Genomic DNA, 23369 nt, shown 5'->3' with positions numbered 1-23369 from the left:
TAATTACAACTAAGTAATGTATCTTGGTATTGTGGCTAAATTGTCCGTCATGTGTTTGTAAGAATTCAAGCTATATACGTGGTAACTCGTAAGCGGGCAAGGGGTGTATGAAATAGACCGACCGTGTTATAACGACAGTCATAAATATGTTACATTCAATCATTCAGTCATTCATTAATAGAAACTTGTGTGTTAAAACTGATCTATACTCTGAACTTTCGTGTCCAAAATTTTCGGTCAAATTAAAGTCGCGACGCCTGTTGGCCGCCGGATGGTAAACAAACTAATCGGTGAAGATTCTACCACGTCGGGTGACGATTCATTGCGTGTATATGATAAAGCGGTACGTCATAGCTCAGTGGGAAATATGTGTGAAACCGCTGTGTGATTTGCCATAACCTAGATTTGATCGAATACATCATTTATACGAATAAATGAATGAATACATGTGTGAATCTATCCTAGCGTGGTGGGCAACAACAGTCGTTATAACACAAGTGTTCTGTTTTATACACTTTGTGCCAGCCTACAACGAGTTATCGCGTATGAAACTTATTTATCCATGCTGCATGGTGGGGTAACGACCGTCGTTATAACACGGGTGTTCTGTTTTATACACTTTGTGCCAGCTTACAACAAGTTATCGCGTATGAAACTTATTTATCCCTGCTGCATGGTGGGGTAACGACCGTCGTTATAACACGGGTGTTCTGTTTCACACACATCCTGCCAGCTTACGAGTTCCCACGTATGTAACTTCGTTGGTGATTATTTTTTTGTGATACTCACTGGGCGAGTTAGCAGTTAGATCTTCTCTAGACCTCTTCTGTTCCTTATCGTTCCCCTCGTTACTGCTTGGCCGTTTCATTATTGAATTTGTGAATTAAGAACACCGTTGAATTGAAAACGCACGCTGGGTAAAGGTTTTTATGTGAAAATAAGACATATAAACAATTAAATCTGGTTTTAGTCGGTCATACATCTAAACCAGTCGCTTAAATGTATGTCTGGATACGTACTTACTTATCATAACGTATTTAACCAGTCCGTTTCCAGGTTTAGCTTTTCCTCATGCTTATTCGGATAAACTGAACGTTATCTTGGCTTAAACAGGCACACACAAACGTTTTATGTGGTATATTTGTAGGACAGATCAACCTTATACACCCCATTATGTCACAAATGTGTCTGTATATTCACAAAACGTATATTATTACGTACACAGACGTTGTATAAATCATATCCGACCGCAAAGATATGCTTTGCTTTCTATATATACCTGCTGTAGCTTGTGTGGTAAGGGTTATGCCGCATGTTCATTTCCGTACAACACGTATGGCTGTAACGTAAGCTTGATATACGTCACACACAATTACGTCAAGCCTTCCCGGTAATTGTAATCGACAAAATGTGGCTCCCTTCTTCTTAAGCAGCTCGCCACATTGCATTGTACCAGTACCATATGTCTTCTAGTTACCGCTTGCTACCGCACTACAGAAAGCATGGTGATACTTTTAGGGTTTCAACAGCTACGCTTTTAAACTGACGTCGTTTTTACGCAAGTTGTATCTATAGCGTGTTTTAACGACTGTCGTTTTTCGCTGCTTCTCTTCGATGTTTTAATTAATTTGATTTCCCCTAGTATACTTAAAATAATACAACCATAAACATGTTTCTGTCGTTCACACCAAAGCCATATATGTTTATTATTAATGAGCGAATGTAAATACACGATCAGAGATAATTTACACATACAACAACAACCATGCGAAGGTAAATCAAGTTAAATCTCTTGGTGGTAATAATAAGTGCAACGATGACAACATTAGTACGTAACAAACACATATTGTTGACACGGCAGTACGTCATTTGTACAACACAATATTAACAGGTTAGGTTTATTAAGTAAAGGAAATAAGCTTAATACTGGACCATTATGTACATAGAAAACATGAATGTCGTTTAATATAAAATTTAACAAGTGCTTCTTAAATGCATTAAAACTTAATAAATGCGAATGAATCTTAAATATAAATTTTAAATCTAAGTGCTTCTCAAATGCATTATAAGTGACAGAATCTCACATAAATAATACTGTAATGTGTAATATATGTCAGGAAATATAAATAAAAACATTGTGTAATTTGTGTTTTATACAAAATAATCTCAATTGATGAAAATCCACAGTTGTTAATATTTGGTAGTACGTGTAACAACAAATATATGCATTAAGTGCTGGCAAGCATTACAGAAATTAAGTCGTGCTTAAAAGTAAACAAAGTTGATTAATTGTCAACATAACATAAATAATGGGCAAAGCAAAACATGTTTTGATAACTACATTAGAAGAATGTATAATACAAGGGAAGTATGAATTAATAACACAAAATTAATGTCACTTCTGCTAACTGGCATAACTTAAGATAGATCTTTTAGGATCCTTTGGTAAAAAAACATTAATTGTAACGTTTCGTTCGCCAATCGGCAAGACTTAATTAAAGTTTGACGCATATTTAAAGTCTTGCCAAATGGCAGATGGAAGAGTGTAGCTAATGACGATTTTAATTGTATGGAATGACCTTGAAAGATTAGAATTACCAGTATCCATCTTACCCCACAGTAGTGCACGGTAAGATTAAACATTTGATACAAAATGTTGTAGGACTTCAAAATGTTGGAGCTAAAAACGATTTAAAAGATTAAGAGTACCCATCTTACCCCGCAGTAATGCACGGTAAGATTGGATTAGTGATGCAAATTCTATGGAATAACCTTATAAGACTTCCCCACAGCCACAAAAGCGTTGATTGCTCGGTTTATATCTTCCATGGAATGCGAGGCTGAGATTTGAACCCGGATCCGAGATTTTCCGATCGCAACAACAGGGTAACTGAACCCAATGACAAAGATACCTGTAAGGGAAACCAAAAGTTGATACTTGTTATATAGGAACATGGGAACTGCTTATCTAGCAGAAAATAAATAAAGTCTTGGCAGACAAAGTTTTGGTCAGCAGGTAGTCCAAGAAAACATAAACTAATATTTTTACCAGAAAAACAGTTTCTCAAATACATCAGGCAGTAACAGCAGCAGAAAAAGGCTTTTCATTCAAAGCATTTATTTAAACTTTTGACATCACCAAACACGGTTTTAGTTTAAACTGAAATGTTTGAGAAGAAAATCGTACTATACATATGGACTGTCACTTTTGTATTGAAACTGACCCTAAAAAAGGTTTAGATTAAAGTTGTTTCTTGGTGGTCTGTATATAAAGAGATAATTATAAGTCATTGTACCTTGCTTAAGCAGATCATCAGCCATGTTCATTGCCAGTTTAGCATCACCCAACATAATGGGGCAAATTGGATGATTATCACCAGCGATTTTAAAGCCTGCTTTTGTCATTTGCTCACGGAAACTGTGAATGCAAAGTTAAGTTAGATCATAATTTATATGCGATAATTCAAAATAATAATCTCCACAAAGTTATATACACAGTAACTTGTAAGCGGGCACGAGGTGTATGAAACAAAACACTAGAGTTATAACAGCTGTCATTGTCCTGCCACGTGAGAATTAAGATACATTCCTTTGTAACAATTCGACCAAAAATCCTGAATCTACAATTGCTAGGCACAAATTCTTACTGTGTTGTCTTGTTTTGAATATCAGCCACAAATGAAGAATCTTCACTCAGCATTTCAAATACTTTGCTTGCACATGCTACCACTGGGGGGGGCAAACTGTTGGAGAACAAGAAAGGACGGGATCGGTTACGCAACAAGTCAATCACTTGTTGTGGACCAGTGGTGTATCCACCTGGAAATCGCATTTACCAACTGTTAGGTTGAGACATTTGAAGCGGGATTGAAAAATGCAAGCAACAAGTCTGTCAGATTAATGGCAGTAATTGAGCCAAGGAATCTTAGTCATCACAATATTTTTGAAATTTTACCAAAGTCTAGGATTACATTGTTAAAATGCAGTTACACCCATATACACATTGGCTCTGCTTGTTCATATAAACACCTAACACCAGGGTAAAATCTGGTTTGGCATTGTTAAAATACAGTTACACTCATAGTTGTCAAACATAGGGAACCTCATTGAATAATGTGGTGAATGCAATACACTTTAGCTCTGCTTGTTTGTATGGACACCTAACAGCAGGGTAAAAACTGGGGTGGCATTGATCAAAGTAAAAAATATGTCACACGAACTGACCCGCAGCTCCTCCCAATGCTTTACCAAGCGTTGAATTGATAATTGCAACACGACTCATTACCCCGAGTAACTCATCGGTACCTCTGGGAAAAAATAAAGTACAATTTCAGTAATCAGTGGGGATACTATTCTATGAGGTCAAGTTCCTACATAGGACCTCAGGTTTAGGTTGAAGTTAGCATATTACCCCAAACCATAGATGTTCTATTTTTTATGGGTGAATTCTTACAGCAGAGCAAAGCATGCAATGAGACCTGAGATTTACCCCAAAATCAAGGATGATATACTCTATAAGGGACCACTGGGTTGGAGCAATGCTATTTACTGTCTTGGCCAAGGACACATACGTCCATCAGTATAAAGCATTGAAACCTGTATCCTTTGGAAAAGCACCAAACACTAAGCAACAACTCCATAGAGTTACGTAAATTACCTTCCAGTTTTGCCCAGGAATCCAGTAGCATGGCATTCATCAATGAACACCAGAGCATTATATTTATCAGCCAGATCACAGATAGCAGGAAGTGGGGCCACATCTCCATCCATGGAGAAAACACCATCAGTGACTATGAGACGGTTTCGGAATTTCTAAAACAGAAACCAAACTTAAAGTAAGTTGTAAATTTAAAAAAAAATAAGTTGTTTTAAAAACATGGCAACCCATAGAGTAAATACTTTTGCACAGCGCAGTAATAGGCATTGGCCAAATAATATTTTGAATACACTTTGCATTCTTAATCAATGTGGTTTTCTATTTTTGACAACTATGAGTGTAATTGTATTTTAACAATGTTAGTTATCCCAGGTTTTACCCTGCTGTTGGGTGTCTATACAAACAAGCAGAGCCAAAGTATATTGCATTCACCACATTAATCAATGAGGTTCCCTATGTTTGACAACTATGAGTGTAACTGTATATAACAATGTCACCCCAGATTTTTGTACAAATGCAAAAACCTGGACATCCATCACACCATGGTACGGGTAGTTTTAAAACATGGGTAATCTAACTAAAGGTTAACCACTTGTGAATCTTTAAGTTTTTCCTCCAAGTCCACCATGTCTAGATGTTTGAACCGATATTTGTTAGCTTTACACAATCGTATCCCATCTATGATGGAAGCATGGTTTAACTCATCCGATAAAACGGCATCTTCCTGGAAAATATGAAGTCAGCTGTGAATATTCTGTTACTTTAGCAGGTATAATAAGAATAGTCTTTGATTGGCTCATCTGGTATAAAAAACTTTATCTTTTTCCATGAAAGGTTGGAATATTTTATGCTACAAATATCAAGAACAGCAAATGAGAGCAGAGTATTATTTGTAGGGCCATGAAGATATATTTTGAAGTGGAATGCCATGTAATAGGACTTATAGAAAAAGACTACCAAAACATTTGCTTATGGAAACTATTATATGATGATTATCCCATACAACTACTTACATTAGAAAGCAAGGTTTCAAATATTCCTGCGTTTGCATCAAAGCAGCTTGCGTACAAGATCGCATCCTCACGTTTATGGAACTCAGCAATTTGTTTCTCCAACTTTTTATGAATGGTTTGAGTACCACAGATAAACCTTGTATGAATAAGGTTTAAAAAACACAGACAAAGCAATATAAAAAAAAAAATAAGATACCAAATCACCAAAATTATATGGTGTATAAAACATAACACCTGGGTTATAACAACTGTCGTTGCTCTGCCACGCGAGGATAAATAAGTTACATACACTGTATCTTGTAAGCGGGCACGAGGTGTATAAAACAGAACACCTGTGTTATAACGACTGTTGTTGCCCAACTTGTATAAAACATAACACCTGTGTTATAACAACTGTCGTTGCTCTGCCACGCGAGGATAAATAAGTTACATACACTGTATCTTGTAAGCGGGCACGAGGTGTATAAAACAGAACACCCGTGTTATAACGACTGTTGTTGCCCAACTTGCCCCGCCAGGCGAGAAAAAATCTGTTACATTTATTCGTATTACAGCAGATCAGACTCACACTGTAAAGCAATGTATTTAGTAATATGAAGTCCATATGTACCTCACTGAGCTAAGACCCGCCCCAAATTCATCCAAGGCTTCAATTCCCGCTTGAATAACCTTTGGGTTGCTTGAAAGGCCAAGATAGTTGTTTGCGCAAAAGTTCAAAATCTTTCCCTCAGTGTTTTCAACACCAATGTTTGAACCTAAAAATATATAAGAGAATTTATACACAATATCCGATAAAAAAAGTGAAATTTAATAAGAAACAAAATTTTATCTTGTTTAATATGAATAAAATGATCACAGAAAAACAGCGAGCCATTTTTGTATTCTACAAAATACAAAAATGGCTCGCTGTTTGTCTGTTTAGTGTAGCGGCCACACTTCTTTCGAACAGTAAATACATTTTTAACCCTGATCGTGTTTTATTGACTGTTTTTTTTTTGTTGGTACATCCTAAATTTTTGGCAGACAAAACCTTGGTTTTGTAAGAAAAAGATCACTAAAGATCTCTTTCATACTTTTACAGTATAAAAAGCAAGAATATCTGTTTTATACTAATAATAGTGCAGCTTACTGCAACATACCCTGTTTAGTTGTTATCACTCGTTCAGTCTTCCACAGTCCAGCTTCACGTATAGCTTCCAACTCAACGTCTAGTTGATTCCTCAAGCTGTTTAATGCGACACTTGATTGACGTGTAGTTACCGATAAACAGCGATGAGAAAACGGTGTATTAAGCTTGGGGTATAAACGTCTTATTGCAAGCATTCTGGTTTTATAGATCAATGCTCGACTACTATAGCTAGCTGGACTGTTGAGACTGTGCACAAAACACTAGAAAATAAAGTTATAAAACAGTACAGCGAAAAAAAGCGCAGAAAACGAAGTAACAATAGCCCTTAATGCGTAATAATCGATTGTTTTGTTTTCTAATCGCGTCGGTCGTTACGCGTCGCTTGTTTTACAGATAACAATATATCATAGATAACTTATATTTGGCGCCTTGCCAAAGCGTCTGTATCACCTCCAATATTTGCCCAGAGTTAACGGGTTCGAGGCTCGATGCTGTTACCATTGTAGGCGTATGTGTATTTGTGCGAGACACTTAACGGCTCCAGCCCAGTGGTCACTAATGGATTTTCCAAATTAAATAAGTTTAATAAGATAAATAAGTTACATACGTGGTAACTTGTAAGCGGGCATGAGGTGTATGAAACAGAAGACCCGTGTTATGACAGAATTTCAGTTTCGCTTTCACGATGAATGTCGTGTTTACAGATGAACAGGAAATCATGATTATACAAATACCACTCAGCGGACAGTCGTTATGCAATCATTTGTATTATGCGGGTTAACCATAGTGCCCTAACAGTTAGCGCAGCTACTGTACTATGCCCATCAAACTATCTACATAACGTCATTTTCAAAAGTTTTGTCAGTTTATAGTATGCTAGGGCGGGGTAAGACGGGACACCATTAGCACATATTATCCAAATATCCCGATCGTGGTTTAAAAAATTAACAACGGTCTGTAAGAGTGGTGATGGTACAGTTTTATAATTCTTTCATTGTTATTTTTGCTTACTGCTAAATGAGACGAGAAAGTAGACTGAAAAAGCGTCCCATCTTCCCCTACCCTGCATAACGTGTGGCTTGGAGTTTAACGTTTATGAATATAAAGTAGAGTAATGACTAATATGAATCGAATTCATACCCGTTTTGCACAGTAGGCTAAAATAGTCAAGCGAATTACCTAACCTGAGAATTTTGGCAACGGTAGCTGTATACGCGGGTGCCCTAACTAAGGCCTAATGCACCCGCAAACGAGTTATTGTTTTTGTGGTTTCTTAAACATTATGTTCCAATACTTTCAGGGCTATGGTATGAATAGAAATTTGAACATCTCATATAAAGAAACACTGTCGCAGCAATTTAATTTCGTTAAATATCTTGCTCAAGATTAAACACACACACAATAGTCTCAACATCAAGCAGCGAATACAGCATCCTTTAGTTTGAGTGCGAGGGCTCTAACCACAAAGCCACGGCGCAGGCTCGCATTTTTTCATTTTCCGAATGCCTTTTTCTTTCGCTAATCTTTTTCCCTTTTATATCAAGCGACGTTCCGCATTTTCTGCAGTCATTTGACTGTTGTTCGTCAAAGCGTTGTCTAAACGAAGCGAAAGTTTGATTTAAATGTTGTATTTTAATCTACAAAGTGAAGAGTTTGTGTATAATATATGTGTTGCATTTTACAGCCGTTTCTGACATACATCGTCGGAATGCTTTCTTTTTATTTATTAATTTCATTGAACTTTATATGTTTAACCTTTGCGGCAAAATCAGCTGATTTGATCACGAGTTTGCCTGGTCTTTCCAACTTCCCTTCTTTCAAGCAATACTCAGGCTACCTGGATGCGACATCAACTAAGCACCTACACTATTGGTAATGTATAAGTTATAAATTGTTTTTGTGGTGTATGGACAAGGACAACCCTTTAAGTCAAACTAAAATATTTCTTAGAATTATGCGAATGTCACAGAATTGATACATTTATACGTGTCGCGTTTTTTAAATTTATAAAAAAATCTGGGGTGAAATTGTTAAAATGCAGTTACACTCATAGTTGTCAAACATAGGGAACCTCATTGATTAATGTGGTAAATGCAATATACTTTTGCTCTGCTTGTTTGTATAGATACCTAACAGCAGGGTAAAACCTGGGGTGAAATTGTTAAAATGCAGTTACACTCATAGTTGTCAAACATAGGGAACCTCATTGATTAATGTGGTGAATGCAATGTACTTTGGCTCTGCTTGTTTGTATAGATACCTAACAACAGGGTAAACCTGACTTAAGGTGACTGTTGTACACAGTATCCGGAATTCGTCCGGATTTTGCTGCCGCATGCGGAATTCGGTAATGGGTTTGCATACGACTTCGCAAACGAATTCGCATGCCGGATACTATGTAAAGCCACCTTTAGGCTTAAAACAAAGGTCCAGCCCTTGTTTCAGAAGGGTGGCATGTCACTCCCAACGGTACATCTATATATACATACTAATCTACTGTAGTTGCTAAAATTCAGACAAAGCATGGGCGAGAAAATTTGTGTGAGTTAGCATGTTTATTGTTTGTTTTTCTTAACTCTTATCTTCTTACCAGGTTTGTTGAATCCCAAAACAACCCAGCAACTGACCCTGTAGTTTTGTGGTTGAATGGAGGTCCAGGTTGTAGCTCACTTGATGGATTGCTATCAGAGAATGGGCCTTTGCATGTATGTGTAATGCCTATAAATTATTAATATGTCAGCCTCTATTAACTCTCTAAAAACATAAAATTTTGCGTAGGGCCCGACTTTATGTAAAGAATCTTTAGAAAGCAAACTGTATATACTGCATTTTTTTGTCTGCAGTGCAGACAGGAGTGTTTAGACTTCCTATAAAACAAATCTAACTTATTGATTGAAATGTTTAATTACAAATCTTATTGATTAAAAACTTTTTGATTGAAATGTTTACTAAATATTGCAATGAAGAAAATTTCAGAGTAGGCCTGCCCAACCTGCCAATTCAGATAGCTGACCATGCCCCTTGCTTTAAACTTTAACTTTATTTCAATAACTTATTTAATTGACAGGTAAACAACGATGGTGAAACACTCTACGCTAACCCATACAGCTGGAACAAGATTGCAAACGTTCTTTACCTTGAATCACCTGCAGGTGTTGGTTACTCGTATGATGACAATAATGACGTCAAAACATCTGACGATGAGGTATTGATGTTTTTGGTAGAATAATCTATGGATGTTATGAATTTGAAAAATTATCCTTTAAAGTTAAAGAAAAGTTTATTCTGACCAGTGATTATTGACGCCAAATTGTTTAAATAGAGAGAGGCAGGTATAAGTAGACACACATTCCTATGAAACTATTTAACATAGTTGTAATATTTAGTACTGATTGATTGGCCTGCCCACCCCGCCACCCCAGGTTTGGCTGTGGTGCATAACTGTTTATAAAACAATATGTAAATATACAGTGTGCAATATAACTGTTTATAATATGTAATATTCCAGAGTTCTTGTTCTATTCTTAAAATAATATAGTTCAAATTATTTCTTCTCATGATAAAACTTTTGTTGCTAAAATACTCTCAGGTGTCGCAACACAACTATAACGCTCTGGTTGATTTCTTCAAGAAATTTCCGGAATTTGTTAAAAATCCTTTCTTTGTTTCTGGTGAGAGTTACGGGGGTATTTACCTTCCAACATTGAGTGTAAGGATAATGCAAGGGAGCTTTCATATTAACTTTAAGGTATTTGTTTATTTAATTTTTTTAATTTTTATAATAACTTATGTTATATATATAGTAGGGTGGGGGTAGATGGGACAACTTTAGCACATAATATCCAAATATCCTGATCCTGTTTTAAACAATTAACAGCAGTCTATGGGAGCCGTGAGGATACAATTTTATAAAAATTCGATGAATGTTTGTTTACTACCAGACAGGTGAAGAATGTAGATTAAAAAAGTCTCCCTTTTTGCCCCACTCTACTATATGTCACACAAAGGGATGAATGAATAACGTGGGTCATTGACTCATTATATATTTCAATATTAACTTTCAGGTAAAAGTTTTATAAAAACATTAATAAATAATAACATTTGTCTTCATTTTTAAGCATAACAGTTATATTACTGTTTAAGTTGCTATACCAAGTTAAGTTACGTCTGTTACTGTTATGTCTACCAAGATATGAATTAAAAGGAAGGAAATAATCAAAGGTTTTATCCTAAATTGTGGGTGGAAACTATTGCGAAATATTTTTTAATAAATACAATACATTTTTAGGGCATGGCTGTTGGTAATGGTATGAGCAGTTTTTCTCTAAACGATGAATCTCTTGTTTTCTTTGCTTACTATCATGGTCTGTTTGGCAAAGTGTAAGTAGCAGTTAATATGTGTTTGAGAATCGCTTTGTTTGTATAAACCACCCATTTGCGATCAGTGGGCATTCTATTCTATGTGGGTGAGGTCTCGCAGCATTTTAGAGCATTTAGTCCCACTACCTAAATATTGTATATAACTGCGTGAATCTAACCCTGATTTGGTGCTAGAGTTAAACGATTCTTGTGTAATAATACAGTAAGTTCAACCCTTTAATGCCATTTATATCTTTACAATTGGTTGGACTTGATTTTTGTCTGTTATGTTCCCAGAGCACCAGATCCTAAATATTGTTCTTTTTTCCTTTAGATTGTGGGACAGATTAGGTGTTGATTGTTGTAATGGGACAATCACAAGGGAGAATTGTAAGTTTGGGAATCCTGTTGGAGATTGTGCTGATGATGTAAGTTGTTTAAATAAATGTAACTTGTTTATTCTTGCGTGGCAGGGCAATGTCAGTTATAACACTGGTGTTCTGTTTCATACACCTCGTGCCCGTTTACAAGTTACTACGTATGTAACTTATTTATCCTCGCATGGCGGGGCAACGACAGTTGTCATAACACGAGTGTTCTGTTTCATACACCTCATGCATGCTTGAAAGTTACCATGTATGTAACTTTGTGGGTGATTATTTAACCAACTTTACTAACCCTTTGCCACTATGGAAATCACAAGAACACGTTATTATAATTTTTGTAATGTTTTTGTTTACTACCTATTAAAGAGACGAGAAATAAAATAAAACGGTTTTCATCTTCCGCCACCCTACTAAAATTATAAACCATAGAGTTGGTTTGCAGAGTAGGAAATTAATCGGTAAACATTTTTTGTACTGCATCATTTTTTTGTTACAAAAACATTTAAATTTAAATTTATTAATAATCTTTAACCCCAAGGTTGCTGAAGTTTTTCAATACGTTTACAATTGTGGTCTGAATGAATATGCATTGTACCTGGATTGCGCAAGTAACATCGATATTGGGAACGGCAAGCGTTACAAGTTCGATATGAGCAACGTGTTCCGTTCACTCAAGCCAAAGTTACGAGCAAATGTGCTGAGTCAGAAGGTATGGAATATTTGAATGTTTGCTTTAATGTCACATGCAGTCATGGGGTAGCATACAATGGGTGTACGGCGCTGTGTTTTGCTGCATAAACGTTTATATATGGTCAGTGGCGCAGCCAGAAAAAAATGAGGCGGGGGGATTAATCAAAACATTTTTTTAAATTTTTTTTATGGGTTTAAAAAAAGGGGTCGTGACCCCCTTAACCTCCTTGGCTGCGCCACCGTATATTGTTGTATTGTGTGTGCAGGGATGTTTTTCCTGAACATTAATATTATGTTGTAAATGCATACAATGGGTGTGTGGCCCGGTTTTGCTGCATAAACGTTTATATCTGTACATTATGTTGTAATGTAAACAGGTATACGTGCATATTATGCTCAAAAACTTTTACCAACACGTTGTAAAAGTGTTTAATGGATGTACGGCTCTGTTTTTTGTCCTCAACATTTATTTATTATGTTGTAAAAAACTAAAATGCATACAATGAGTGTGTGGTCCAGTTTTTGCTGCATAAACATTTATAGTATATTCTAAAGGTGAATGTGCTTATGTGCGTTAGGTTGTAAAGTATAATCGTGTACTTAGGTAACACTGGTACCTGTCATGCTGGTTCAGCAGTTGCTATTATGTAGAAAAACGTTGATGTTAAAACTAACAATGATTGATTAATAAATAGTGTCAGCACTATAACAATATAATGCAAATAAAGTGTTGGTAAGCAGATATGTCCGTATCATAGGTGTAACAGTATGGCCCAACTTTTAAACAGGGATGACATCATATTTTTAGCATCCCATTTTTACAGCTAAAACTGATTTTACCTGCTGTTAGGTGTCTTTACAAACAAGCAGAGCCAAAGTATATTGCATTCACCACATTAATCAATGAGGTTCCGTATGTTTGACAACTATGAGTGTAACTGTATTTTAACAATGTCACCCCAGATTTTACCCTGCTGTTAAGTGTCTATACAAACAAGCAGAGCCAAAGTATATTGCATTCACCACATTAATCAATGAGGTTCCCTATGTTTGACAACCATGAGTGTAACTGCATTTCAACAATGTCACCCTAGATTTTGTTATAAATTTAAAAACATAACACTTCTAAATGTATCTCAATTCTGTAACATTTTCACATTTCTAGCAATAATATAAAGACATTACATGAACATAATCTTGTACAGATCATGACGAAGCCAACCTCGCGATTAGGTGTTGTTCCCCCATGTATTAACGCAACTGCACAAACCAATTACTTGAACAAGGCTAGTGTAAGGCAAGCCTTGCATATAAAGGAGGGCCTGCCTACATGGGCGGTATGCAGGTAAAATTAACAAACTGTTTTTCTAACTTTTAGATAAGGTTGATATGTCCAGTGGAAATTGCTCTAACTTAGTGGTCACTTTTCCTATTGGTTGTCCAAATTGTCAGCCATATTACAAAAATTCCCCAAAATAATCACCCACTATTTTACATACGAGAAAACTTGTAAGCGGACACGAGGTGTATGAAACAGAACACCCGTGTTAACGACTGCCGTTGCCCTGTCATGCGAGGATAAATAAGTTACATACATGTTAACTCGTAAGCGGGGACTAGGTGTATGAAACAGAACACCCGTGTTATAATGATTGTCATTACCCTGCTATATAAAGATAAATAAGTTTCACTCATTTACTCAATGCATTTTTACCACCTACGTATAACATATAATTTATATTTTCCCCCTACACAGCGACGCAGTTGGTGCATCATACCAGAGGTTATACGATGACATGTACAGTCAATACCACCAACTATTAAAGCATCCAAACTTCCGTATACTCGTGTATAACGGTGACACCGACATGGCGTGTAACTTCTTAGGTGACCAGTGGTTCGTAGATGGACTTAAACTAACAAGCACCATGTCCCATAGGCCATGGTATGTAGAGGGACAAGTGGCAGGGTTTGCACAACAATTTGGGAACCTTACATACACAACTATCAGGGTGAGTTGCTCTATTTGCTGGTTATTAAAGAAGCCAAAATCTTAAGGAAGTTGAGTTGCATTTGGATGCTACAGCTTTTGCTTGCATTGACTTTCTGTCTGGAGCCAAAGATTTGTTGCCATAATAGTGGTTAGCGTGCCTGCCTCTAACCCAGAGATATTTTACCAACCCAGTGGTCACTAATCGGTTGTCCAATTTGTCAGCCATACATATAAAATAAAAAAATCCCCCAAAAATAATCTCGTACAAAGTTACAAACATGGTGACTCGTAAACTGGCACAAGGTGTATGAACATTAGTGTTAGAACGACTGTTGCTGCCCAGCACGCAAGAAATTTTTTTTGATCTTATAGAACGATGTTTCAACGTCCTATTTAGGTTGTCTTTATCAGGGTATGCAGTTAACTGTCTTTAAAAAATTGCCAGAAGATCATCTTCAGACCTATATTCCTTGTTGTAACAGTATATATATATCTAATGTTGCGCATACTATATTTCCAGGGTGCAGGACACATGGTTCCACAGTGGGCACCAAGCTATGCTTACTCCATGTTTGAGAAGTTTGTATTAGACAAGCCCTTCACCAACTAAACAAGCCATCGTGTGAAGCATATATGTGATCATTGTATTGTCATTCTGTATAGTGGGGTGGGGGAAGATGGGACACCTTTTCATTCTATTATATTGTCCTGTTTAGTGGTAAACAAAGAACATTAAAAAAAATTATAAAAATGTATCCTTGTGACTCTCTTAGACCGTTGTTAATTGTTTAAAATATGTTTACATTGTTCAGTATATTTGGATGTTATGTGCTAAAGGTGTCCCATGTTACCCCACCCTACTTTATCATTGTCAAATATCTGCTTAATATAATTCATTTCGGCTTTATCAATATTTCAACAAGTTATCACAAATATCAAATAGTTTCTCTATATGAAGCATTTTTTAATTTGTTTTTTCGAAATATCTCGCCAAAAATTAATTAAATTTGTTTTCTTCCTAAAAATAAACAGACTTTATTGTTAACTTTTAATTACTGTGACTTTAGTTCTTTGTTGAATATTTAGCAATTCTTCTGTTCAATGATTTATTACATTTGATTTTGTGAATACAACATCCAGCGTCGTAAATACACAATGTTTGTCTGGTGTCGCGGCTCTGCGGTCACGATAACGAAGAACAAGAGAGTTGACAAAAGCGAAAAGATGGGTGGTAACGGTAAAACAACAGTTGTTAATACATGCGAAATAACGTTTTGGATAAAAGGCGTGACGTTTACACCCTACAGACAATACAATGTAAATTAAAGTAAACAACATTCAATTAAGAATATTAAAGTTCTAATTGGGAGAAAAATGTGCGTAAGGACAAAACCCGTACAATGGGGGTAGTTAGCCTCCAAAGTTTTAAAGAAATTCCACCAAAGTTTACAATAAGCAGTTTCAACACGCTTACATGTAAAATTTAGAACAAGTGAATTAGATTAATGCATGTGTGCGGTATGATAAAACATATATAGAGTATTTCCGACGTTTTGTCCGCCATCCGACAAGACTTTATCCTGCTACGATTTTTCATACCAGATAACCCGTTAAAGGATTGTTCAATTTGTAGCACGATAATCGTAACACTGACAATCGTTATACCGCGGGTGTTTCTTACATTCGTGGTGTAGTCCGGCGCCGTGGTGTAGTGGTTAGCGCGCCTGCCTGTAACCCAGAGGTAATCGGTACAAGGCTCGACGCTGCTACCATTGTGGGCGTATGTGTCATTGGGCAAGACACTCAACGGCAATTGCTCCAACCCAGTGGTCACTAATGGGTTGTCTAAATTATCAGCTAACATAAAAAAAAAGAAAAAAAAAACAAAAAATAATTACCCACAAAGTAACATACATGGTAACTCTTAAGCTGGCACGAGGTGCACACCCGTGTTATAACGACTGTCGTTTTCCGGCCACGCGAGGATAAAGTTAGTTACATTTATACATTCATTCATTCATTCATTTCGTGCATGTTTGCTATAAGGGTGCGGAAAGATGGGTAACCTTGTCAGACGAAACTTTTTAATTTTCTTTTTACGGACCCCCATTTATTGATAATCAAGAAAAAGGTTACATACTTGAAACTATTGGGCATTATGTGCATAAGTGTCCCATCTTCCCCCTTAATATATACTGACATCGTGTGTCTGATCGTATGCAGCGTCACAATGTGACTTGCTGCAGTAGAGATCGAATAACTTTGAAAGTGTGTAGACTGCGCGCAACATTACAATTAATACATGAACAAATTATATGTTTGACGATAAAGGGCCAATATGGTTGTGTATTAAGCGGCCCAGTAGCAATAAAAACGTTCAAGGTTGGTAACAGTTAAATTTAGTAATGGTGTATATTACAAAGTTTATATTTAAGTCGACACACATATAGTACAAGAACGATCAATGCTCCAATTAACAACTTTTCTTCATTGATTTCAAAGGTATGACTTCCATTTGCTGAAATAAATCAAATTAAAAACAGCATGCAGAAAACCACGCGTTACGGTTTAAGGGGTAATTTAGCTCTTTTGGGGATGAGTAATGCAAACATGCATTCTGAAACAAAAAATATTCATAACTTCACTTATAATTGGTAAAAACTATTTCACAGAGTCTGTATAAACATGTGTTTGTATGCCGACTCGGCTCTTAATTACAGTTGAAAACGGTTTTGTTTGATAGAAGATATAATTATACCAATATAATGTTTCAAAATGGCATTATAGCATTTAAAAGGTTTTAACAAATTTTATTTGAAAACCGTGAAGTCTATTTTAAGAAGATGGTTCATATTCTGTCTGGAAAAAATGCGATTTTATTTGTTTAAAAAACGAACCTCGCCTGTATTTACAAGTATTTTAGGTGTTATGCAGCAGTTTATTTTGTACCACATCCAAAAACGAACCAACGAAAGAGTAACCACGAAACCACTATTTACTCTTAGGAGCTTCAATCCCCCTCACTTTATTACGCTGCAGTTTTTACATAAATTCTGCTGCTTTGTGCATTATCCAACTTCCTTTTGCTGCTACTTGTTATTTTTACAGTTATATAGCGATTTATATTCGTAATAAATGTTTTTTTTATAAAGTTTTGACAAGTGTCTGCTGCTTGGTGGAAATCAAAAAAGAATAGACTGTGTTTTGTTGCTTAAAAAGGTTTTAACTGACCTCTCCATGTGGCCCATAAATTATAAGATGTTTTAACTTCAACAGTTTCTTCCGTAGCTTCAAGCGTATCATTTCTTTGCTTCAGTGAAACACCTAAAATAGTATCAGGGTAAAAGGTTCAACATTTATAATTGATGTACAGATTTTTTTATTATGGAATCCACGCAGATTTTATGAATCTGGTAATGCCAAGTTGTCTTTTTAAAACCTTTCCGTTTTTGAGTTATCGCCTTTTCATTTCATTTCATTCTGTGGTTTTGTCCCTTATCTTTAAACTTTATTTATCCTATAATATCCACAGAACTATAAATTTTAAAACTTTTTTATTATTTTAATAAAAATTACAAACAACAGTACGGTTGCAGTAACAACATTAACAAACGGCTACAATCCCATTTCCTAAGAGGGGTGGAAGAAAGACCACCTATTTTGGCAATTTGGTATTCAGTGGCTCGGATCCTTTCCACTTCATGAACAAATTTTTGGTACGGGAATTTATTTCTGCACTCTACATCGATAAATACAAAATCAAGTACACAACAATACTAAGTTTCAAAACAAGTTTTTACTCATTCCATCGTCAAATACCTGTTGTGAATGCCAGCACCGAAACAAAACTTATTAAAAGTAAGAAACTCCTCATCATGACTGCTTTATCCGATGTCAATATGTAGAAATGAAAGTTATTTCTTGTCTAAGGCTTTATATACACAGCGTTTAGCACGGCATAATAACAATAGCTATAGATGGCACCCTAAAAATATTCTTTTATACAATAGACGATGGTTATATACAGCGTCGAAAAACAAACACAGGGAACTGTAGCTCAATTCGCGCTTTAAAGAATAATAAAAAATCGCGAACCGTTGTGAACTTAGTTTTTTTACGGCACAATGTTGAACTGACGTCACAATCAGCCCACCATCTAATCCTTGATGTTGATTGGTCAAATTGCTCCATGACCGACTCCTCGCTTCAGCTGATTACGCCCGCCTTGATTGCTCCGCGCATAAAACGCCTCTTCTACAAAGTTACCACGTTTCAGTTTAGATGAAGTTGGTTCCACACCAGGTTACAAGTTGGAAGGTTTCAACAAGTTTTGTTGCAAGACTTGAGTTAAGTATTGTTTCATTACATTATTATTATATTACGACATACCATTTCCCATAATATATCTTGTATAGCTTTATACTACTATATACTGTAATATATTATTGCATTACATTTTATACAATAATATTATTCTATAAAAGTTTTGTGCCTTGCGTTTCTTACTTTTTAAGTTTGAATTATTCAAAATTACATTCTGTTTCAAGAATCGCGACGGTTTTTATTACGTCACTCGCGACGTCACACGCTTTATTTCGGTTCACAATCGCTGCGTTGTTTCGTCACAAACCGACACGATCGTTCGAATTTCGCTCTTTACCGCTCGCTTTACGTCATAGCTGAACAACACGCGACTGTTTTACGCTTTCGTTTCGCGACGATTTCTTTTTCATGGGGCCCCATGCGCGTTGTGCGTCGACGCAAGGCACATTACTTGTATATTTTAATTATATTTGCGCCATGAGCGCGAAGCAAGAAGATCAAAGAATTGGTAAAGTATAAATCACAATTGGCATTATTACGTACACAAGCTCTTTTCTAGAAACATGGATGGTGTGACGTCACGAAGTGGTGATGACGCAACAGAAGAACCCGCTTCGTAAGTTTATTGTTTCGTCACAAACTTTATTGATATATTTCAATAACGATTTATTACAGAACCTGGTGCATGTGACGTCACAGAGGACCAACGGACCATGACACGAAACAAGACTGAAGGTTATTATGACGTAATTTTATACAAACCGATATATAGTGGGGTGGGGAAGATAAGACACCTTTAGCACATAATATCCAAATATCCTGATCGCATTTTAAACAATTAACAACGGTCTATGGGAGTCGTGAGGATATGGTTTTATAATCCTTTGAATGTTCTTTGTTTACTACCAAATGGGACGAGAAAATTGAATCAAAAGGTGTCCCATCTTCCCCCACCCCGCTATATAACGATTATATTGTTGCAGAAAGGTCAGCGAATAAAGCTGCCGAAGAAAAGCGCAAGGTATTGTATATATATATATATATTAACATTGTTTATATCTTAGTAAAAAACGATAACTTTAAATTAAATTTAAATATGGAAAAACCTAAACCGGACCCAGTGCAATATCTGCCTGTGACGTAAACATTACGTATCACTGTGACGTAACTGTCCTACATTTGCAGACGAAGAACAAAGACGAAGACGAAGACGTCGATAGAGGATACACGGTTTGAGGTTTAAGTATTATAAGTATGAGTTGTGTGTTGTATGTGTGTCTTGTCTGCGCTGCTGTATTCTTATTCTGCCGGACCTAATGTTGCCAGCTATTTTTAGTCAGTCACTACTTTAGTGCATTTTGCATGTCTATGAAATATATACATTGAAACTATGGCGAACATCTTGCTGGATCAGATTTTGTTGTTGTACACTCTATTGGGTACTTCGTCTACAAAGGTCGACCTTCAGCGATTCTGTATTGTCCTGATTGCTTGGTGAGAACGCTATGTTGGTACACAACTACTCGAGTAATATTAACACGCAGTATAATATGCGCACAATTGTGACAGTAACCTTAATGAAATGTAACTTATTTACCATAAGCTAGTATAACTTTAATTTCCCCACGTGACTAACTTTATATTTAAACGTCATGTAGCGCGATTGGGACGATGGCCACGTCACAATTTCGCTACGACGTCGATACGGTGGGTCAGAGCATTGTCCTGACCTTGCGTTCGGTGCGGTTACGTCAGTTTTGATTGAGTTACTTAACGGTCAGGTTGTTGCGTGGACGTCACCGCCAGTGATGCTACGCTAGATGTTAGTACCCTACCGGAACAGTGTTGTTACCGGCACAGTGATGCTACGCTCAATTTTAGGTCACTACCAATGCGGTTCGTAACAACCTGACGCAGCTTCGTAACGGTCGATGCGGTGCGTAACATCCGGACGTTATTATATTGTGTGAAAATACGACGAGAGTATCGCGGTACCAACATGGCGACTTACCTTTTGATTGGGACATGCGGAGCTGTTGTTGGCTTCGACTCCTTGGGGTCGGACATTCAATATGGTGTACGCTGCAGATGATTATCCTTCAGGATTTGAACCATATTTTTTTTGTAGATGTTTCACTGATGTCCGCGTTAATTACTTTTTGACTGCGCCCCCTTTTTGTATGATTGAGCTGTTGTGTTTGTTGCATGTTTGGCACATGTATGTCGCTGCACTCGTTGTACTATTTTTGTCTTTTTGTTGGTGTATTCCTTACTATTTTTGTCTGACGGTTAGTTTAACCTTGCTTGGGTAAGGTCTATCCAGCAAAGGGTTTCTCACCAGAGTAGAAACCCACTACCATTGGCTGGGGGCTTGTCGTGCCGTAGTGGCTTTCCACCAACGCCAGCCACATGAACTATGAAGGTATTTTAATCCTGTTTCTATTTTTCAGAAGCTTCTTCAATAAAAGTCCTCACGTTTATTTTGTTTTGTGTAACTACTTCGTACTATTGCAAAATAAAATATTAACTCAACTTAGTTTCTGCTTCATGGATTAATAGTGTGACATCTTGCAACGTCATAAGATTTACCTCAGGCCGTCATACGTCACTTTAAAAATGACGTCATTGCGCCTTCGCATGTATCAATCGTTATAGTTCAAAATAATCAAACAGGAAACTTGATGTTACGGCCGTTATTACCATCAACCCACCGTGGACAGGAACGTATCTGTAAAAGTTTTTGTTGCCCTTTTTGTTTAGTTTTTTTTTAAATGTAATCAAACTTGGCAGCGGTGGGATTCGAACCTGCGCCATCGAAATGATTTGTGTCTTGCAGCGGCTTTAAACAAATGTTTGTATTTATTGTATCCGAGAGTTCCAAGGCCTTCAGTACAGAGGTTATGGGTTCAAGGCTCGTCACTCCTGCTACCAGCATTGTTTGCGTATGTATCTTTTGGAAAGTCACTAAATTCAAGCGTCTAACCCATTAGTGACCAGTAACGGGTTCTCAAAATTATCAGCAATAAAAATAAAAAGATATAAAAAAAACAATTACACGCGAAGTTACCTACGTGGTAACTTGTAAGCGGGCACGATGTGTACGAAACAGAACAACCGTGGTATAAAGACTGTCGTTTTCCTGCCATGCGAGGATAAAGTAAGTTACGATAAGCACCCATTCAAATAACAAAGTAAAAATATTTTTAAAAGTCAAAACACGTTTCACGCTTGTTTTATTGCGGTACAGCTTATGGTTATCGAGCACAAGAGTATGGCATTTGAAGGGAAACAAACATAAATAAATGTAACTTATTTATTCTCGCATGGAAAGCAACAACAGTCGTTATAACAATGGTGTTCTGTTCCATACACCTCGTGCCCACTTGCGAGTTACTACGTATGTATAATTTATGTAACATATTTATATCCGCATGGCAGGCCAACACCAATCGTTATACCACGAAGGTAACTGCTTAGAAATAAAATACGCTTGGCAACACTGTTAAGAAATAAAAAATGCTTGGCAACACTACCCCACTATTTATTTCGTGCCCATATAAACAATTAAGCTTATCCCTTGGCCTATACTTACATTTGTTTGATCGTGACTCGCTTATTCGTTAAGGGTAAGAAGAATATAACTCTAAATCATTGGGAATCCTGTCAAAGTTTTTCTCAAACCGAATTATTAGAATGTCATTAATGATAAAAGCAGCAAAACTCTTTTTTTATTTATCCCTTCAATTTGGGCTACACGATGTAACCGACTAAACAAATAAAACTTTATTATTATTGATATAACACGTGTGTTTAAACATTTTGGCTATAAACATGATACAGTAGGGTGGGGGAAGATGGGACACCCTTTCTTTCTGTTTTCTCGTCCCATTTGGTAGTAACAAGGAACATTCAATGAATTATAAAACCGTATCCTCACGACTCCCATAGACCGTTGTTAATTATTTAAAACACGATCAGGATATTTCGATATTATTTGCTAAATGTGTCCCACTTTACCCCACCCTACTATATATAACATGAATTTCTATCCATATACGGTAGCGAACATTGAACTAATTGTAGAGAAAGAAATTAGCAGGAAAACGATATTAAAATAATTAATACAACGCTTTGCCCCAAGTCTTGTAGTTTAACAATGTTTCTCCTTTAAAACCGGCGTTACATCATATTTTTAACTTCAGCGTGATTGGCCAATGTTATGTTGTGTACATATTATGCCCCAGCTTTTGACCTAAAGAGTGTAAGGTTCCATATACGGATTCGAGTTCGCTGGTTAAAAATTAATTGAGGCAACCGCTGATGTTGCAATATTTGTTCACGTAACACGTCACCGTGGCAGAGGCGCATATAAGCTGAGGTCGGAGTCGTCGAGGGTTTAGTGTATTTGAGACGTTGTAGCGAACAGATATAGAAAGGACAAATAGGCAGAAGTTTTTTAGTGATAACTTTTTAGTGGGCACGTTTTTTTCCACGAGTTTTTAGTTAGTGATTTATTTCGGCGAGGTTTTAGTTAGTGATTTATTTCGGCCAGGGTTTAGTTAGTGATTTTTTTATAGCAGCACTTGTGTGTTTACTTTAGGTTAGCATTGTTGCAGTCGGCGCCGTGGCAGAGTAGTTAGCGCGCTTCCAACCTGGAGGGTACGGGTTCAAGGCTCGACGTGGTACCATTGTGGACGTATTTGTGTCCTTGGGCAAAACACTCGCCGGCAATTGCTATAACCCAGTAGTCACTTATGCGTGACTAATTTGTCAGCCGTAGTGTACAATAAAAAATCAAGGTGTGAGCCATCGTGTCAAA

General features: G+C 36.7%; 2 protein-coding genes and 1 long non-coding RNA gene across 3 annotated transcripts; 1 reads left to right on the top strand and 2 right to left on the bottom strand.

Annotated features, from left to right (window-relative positions):
• Positions 1-2155: 2155 nt before the first annotated feature.
• Positions 2156-7110, bottom strand: LOC149737420 (2-amino-3-ketobutyrate coenzyme A ligase, mitochondrial-like). The gene is made up of 9 exons (XM_089874856.1): positions 6810-7110; positions 6281-6425; positions 5671-5806; positions 5250-5381; positions 4658-4812; positions 4225-4307; positions 3648-3819; positions 3297-3418; positions 2156-2912 (listed from the first exon to the last, which is right to left on the bottom strand). Exons 1-9 carry the CDS (start codon positions 6991-6993, stop codon positions 2761-2763), a joined length of 1281 nt encoding a protein of 426 aa, XP_089730982.1. The 5' UTR covers positions 6994-7110; the 3' UTR covers positions 2156-2760.
• A 1285-nt stretch (positions 7111-8395) lies between these two features.
• Positions 8396-15383, top strand: LOC149737419 (lysosomal protective protein-like). The gene is made up of 10 exons (XM_089874851.1): positions 8396-8671; positions 9393-9504; positions 9867-10004; positions 10389-10547; positions 11088-11179; positions 11493-11586; positions 12083-12253; positions 13440-13579; positions 13991-14246; positions 14748-15383. Exons 1-10 carry the CDS (start codon positions 8466-8468, stop codon positions 14835-14837), a joined length of 1458 nt encoding a protein of 485 aa, XP_089730977.1. The 5' UTR covers positions 8396-8465; the 3' UTR covers positions 14838-15383.
• An 860-nt stretch (positions 15384-16243) lies between these two features.
• On the bottom strand, positions 16244-18637 carry LOC149737418 (uncharacterized). Its single transcript, XR_016384621.1, has 3 exons — positions 18047-18637; positions 17459-17551; positions 16244-16745 (listed from the first exon to the last, which is right to left on the bottom strand). It is a non-coding gene; the product is annotated as an uncharacterized LOC149737418 (long non-coding RNA).
• Between the last annotated feature and the right edge of the window lie 4732 nt (positions 18638-23369).

This window comes from Ciona robusta, chromosome 3 (genome assembly GCF_009617815.1).
Source record: "Ciona robusta chromosome 3, ASM961781v2".
In the NCBI taxonomy this organism is placed as follows: Eukaryota; Metazoa; Chordata; class Ascidiacea; order Phlebobranchia; family Cionidae; genus Ciona; species Ciona robusta.
This window is presented reverse-complemented; position numbering and strand designations above follow the sequence as displayed.